This window comes from Toxorhynchites rutilus, chromosome 1 (assembly GCF_029784135.1).
Source record: "Toxorhynchites rutilus septentrionalis strain SRP chromosome 1, ASM2978413v1, whole genome shotgun sequence".
Taxonomy (NCBI): Eukaryota; Metazoa; Arthropoda; class Insecta; order Diptera; family Culicidae; genus Toxorhynchites; species Toxorhynchites rutilus.
Genome location: NC_073744.1, coordinates 85,739,594 through 85,743,791, shown reverse-complemented (window position 1 = coordinate 85,743,791; position 4,198 = coordinate 85,739,594). Strand labels below are relative to the sequence as shown.

At 45.8% G+C, this 4,198-nt stretch overlaps 1 protein-coding gene across 1 annotated transcript; it reads right to left on the bottom strand.

Annotated features, from left to right (window-relative positions):
* Window positions 1-1,283: 1,283 nt before the first annotated feature.
* LOC129761131 (uncharacterized) lies at window positions 1,284-3,827 on the bottom strand. Its single transcript, XM_055758839.1, has one exon. The coding sequence runs from the start codon at window positions 3,825-3,827 to the stop codon at window positions 1,284-1,286; it is 2,544 nt and encodes an 847-aa protein (XP_055614814.1).
* Window positions 3,828-4,198: the final 371 nt, after the last annotated feature.

Below are 4,198 nucleotides of genomic sequence, written 5' to 3'. Positions count from 1 at the left end.
TATAGTCCTACGTCACTCCGGTTATGTCCCCGACATTACCCACCCGTCTTTTTGAAAGATTTTTTTGACACTGAAATTTTGACATTTATGCATGACACTGATCCCTGTTGCAAAGTTGATTTCATTTCCAATTTCATCGAACAAAGGTGTTATTCATACTCAAAATTATTATAAACGAGAGATGACATTTTTATTTTACTCTTGAACCATTGATAACTTATGAATTGGCAAAAAAACTTGAAACACCCTTTCAATATGAAAATAGATAACTGCTGGCTGGGATGTATATTCTGAAATCCGATTCATTCGTTTCGTAAACCTACATCTGCAGTAAGAGCTATTGGACTCAACAAATCAACAGTAAAACGCTTCTGTTTGAAATACATGATTTTGATTATTTCTAATAATTCAAAATACGTAACTTTTGCAACTATCTCCTCTCCATCCATGTTCAAGTATCCACAAAGTATATGGACAACCTCTTAGTACTTTCGTTTTTTTGAATGTGTCGGTTTTACTCTGACCGGGTGTCAATTTTGCCCGCACTCCATTTCACATAAAAATATCAATTTTTGCATACTATCAAAATTCGAGTTCTGCGCAATAGATGATCAATAGATTTCTATGCCAAATAACACCCCTTAAATGTATTTCGAGTGGCAAGCTCTAGAATACGCGTGACTACAGTGCAAGTATCCTCTTCCTTCAGTGATCATTTTAGGTTACGGGATGGGTTATTTGGGATATGAAGTCATTGGATTGGTTGATGACATAGTGAGGGGTAAATGTGAGAATAATATCTCCAATAGACTGCAAGCAACCCTAATCTAACGGATGGCAACTAAAATTTTGAAATTGCTTTCCCAAACTGGCGAGGAAATGACAAACATACTTGAAGAAGGTCTGATTTATTGAAATTAACACTACATAGAACTACCGACAGTTCTTACATATCTATTTCTACCGAACCAATCATTTTGACCAGTGTGATATTTAGTTGTCAAAATATAAAAAGTTCAATTCGGTAATTCTTGTGTTAAAGATAATTTGTCCTTTGTTGAAGACTAACCATGGAATGTTTTTGAAACTGAAAATTTTATGTGTAAAATTCGGTACTTACGTATTAGAGTCACACGAGAAATTCAATAGGTAGCAATTTTATTGTTCGCCCGAGCACTTATTTTGACGTAGGACTACGTCTTTGATTTCTATATAGGGGGTCACTGTACGAAAAATGTAACGTTTTATTAAGAGTTTTCTCGAAACGTTCATTCCAATTGTTGTTATCTGTTATTGTTTCTCTTCTCCTTTCCTTCTACGCATCCAGTGACATACCGTCTACCCGTCACTGTAAGCATGTGTTGGCCTGTTGTCCAAAGTATGATGTGATTGGGAGGTGCGTTTAGGCAAGTGTTACCAACACTCCCCCAGGGTACACCAACTCCATGTTGGTTTACTCTCTGTCGCGTCGGACGACGATCGTATACACCGCTTGCTGTCCTCACTGTTGCGGACCGAACTTGTCCATCTTTGCTGACTTTAGTATTGATCACCTTCCCTTTTGGCCAACTGTTGCGCGGCATACTGGAATCGGCAATGACAACTATGTCACCCACGGTAATCGGTTTTACTCGACGGAACCACTTGGTCTGTCGAGTGATCTCTGGCAAATAGTCTGTTACCCAGCGTTTCCAATACAGATTGGCTAGAACCTGCGACGTGCACCAATTCTGTCGGAGGATTTCACTGCTGTCGTCGAGAATAGTAAGTGGTTTCGAACCGTTAGATGAACCGATCAAGAAGTGATTCGGCGTTAGTGCCGGAGCCGAATCCTCATCTATGGGCACGTGTGTCAGTGGGCGCGAGTTCACGGTGTTCTCTACCTCTGTTAACAGATTGCGGAGAACTTCGTCAGATAGCTTCTTCGAGGAACAAACTGCTACCAGGTTATTTTTGACGGTGCGGATCAGCCGCTCCCAGCAACCGCCCATGTGCGGCGACAGGGGTGGGTTGAACACCCATTCGATGCCGCTATTGGCAAATTCCTTCATCAGCTCATGCTGATTGATCGCATCCTCGATCTGCTTCAGCTCTCGATTGGCACCTACGAAGTTAGTACCACGATCGCTGTACATTTTCAGAGGCGTCCCACGACGGGCAATGAAATTGCGGATCGCCATAATGCACGAGCTTGTAGTCAACGAATACACAACCTCGATGTGAATTGCTCGCACGGTCAGGCAGGTGGCTAACATTCCCCATCGCTTTTCCTTTCTCCTCCCGATGACGACCTCAATCGGCCCAAAGTAGTCCACTCCCACATACGTGAACGGACGTGAAAAGGCGGCGAGGCGAGCGGGCGGAAGGTCAGCCATATACGGTGGGTTAGGCGTTGAGTGCTGGTTCTTGCACTGCTGGCAAGTTTTTCTCACTTTCTCGTAACAAGCGCGCAGATGAGCGATGCGGTACTTATGTCGTATTTCGTTTATAACGGTTTCATGATTTTGGTGATGATATTTGTGATGGTAGTGCGCTACAATCAAGGTGGTGGTGTGGTGATTGCGGTGTAGTATAATCGGCTGTTTCGCGTCATCAGTGGCGTAGTGACAAGCGGCGATGCGCGTTCGCATGCGCATGACCCCGCGTTCGTCCAACCATGGTGTTAACTGGTAGAGCGAACTTGTTTTCGCAACATTTCTTCTGGTTAGATCCGACTCACAGGTCTTCTGGAGAACCGCAACTTCTTCGGGATACATTTCCCATTGCGCGAGCCATATTAGTGAGCACTCGGCGTTGAGCAAATCGTTTACTGTGAGTGGCCCCGTGCGGATTGATGCCTTAGCGTGTTTGAGGCGACAGTTGGTCGCGAAGCGATGAATAAGTGCGATAATTTTGACGAGTCTCTGCCAGCTCGAACAGTTGCTGACATCGATGACAGGTTCCGACGCCGTGTGAACGGCCAGAAAGCACGGGCGCAGTTCGTTGTTAGTTGGGCCACTCAGGGTTGGCATTGGAGGCCAATCTTCTTCAGTACGCCACAGGAAGTCAGCTCCTTTAAACCACCGGTGGTCGGAAGACATATTTGGCAAGCTGCTCCACTTAGTGGCATCGTCGGCGCAGTTTAGCTTACTGGGAACCCACCTCCATTGACTTGGTTCCGAAATGTCGATGATCTCTCCGATTCGATGGCCCACGTACTGGCTATAGCGGCGATGATCGGAGTTGATCCAGCATAGGACATCTCTGGAATCAGACCAGTATATCTTCCTGCGAATTTGGATAGACAGTGACTCTTCGATGGTGCGAGCTAAGCGAGCGCCAAGAACTGCAGCAGCCAATTCCATTCTTGGGATTGAGATGAACTTCAGTGGCGCGACTCTTGACTTGGCAGCGACGATAGAGCAGATGATGGTTCCGGATTTAATGGACCGTAAATAGCAGACGGCGGCCATGCCGTTCTCACTGGCATCAACCATCGTATGTAGCTGTATATCGTCGGCCTCCTCTGCAGGATATTCGGAGTTGTAGCATCGAGGTACTCGAAGTTGTTCAACACGAGGTAAAACTTGCAACCACAGTTGCCATTTTCTGTAAGCATCCTCGTCGATTTCTTCATCCCACTGCACACCGGATCGCCAGATTTGTTGCAGCAGAATTTTCAGGAAAGACAGAACGTGGGAAATCAGACCTAGCGGATCAAAGATGGTCATCAGGACACGCAATACTTCCCGCTTTGTGGGTCGTCGCTGACCTCCTAGCAGAGTCGAATCGTAGCGTCCCCATCCCACCTTGTATGTGAAGACGTCGTCAATCGTGTTCCACCACATGCCTAACACCTTCTCTGTGGCCAATTCTGGAGATAGATCGAGGCATTTCTCTATGGTGTCGGTTCCCTATAACGCTGCTAGTACCTTCCTCGAGTTGCTGACCCAATTTCGGATTTCGAAACCACCCTGTTTATGCACATGCTTAACGTCTTTCGCCAATACAATGGCCTGCTCTTCGGTGTCTACGCTGATGAGCATATCATCGACGTAGTGCGACTTGGTAACAGCTTCACAGGCAGCAGGGTACTTATCAGCATATCTTTCCGCGTTGGTGTTCTTCACGAACTGAGCTGTACTTGGAGAGCAGCATGCTCCAAAAGTCATCACCTGCATCACGTACACTATTTTCTCTCCCTGGTCGTTCATCTAAA

What these genes read in the sequence shown, in the direction of transcription:
- LOC129761131 (XM_055758839.1), bottom strand. Translation starts at nt 3,827, where the DNA reads ATGTGGTGGAACACGATTGACGACGTCTTCACATACAAGGTGGGATGG.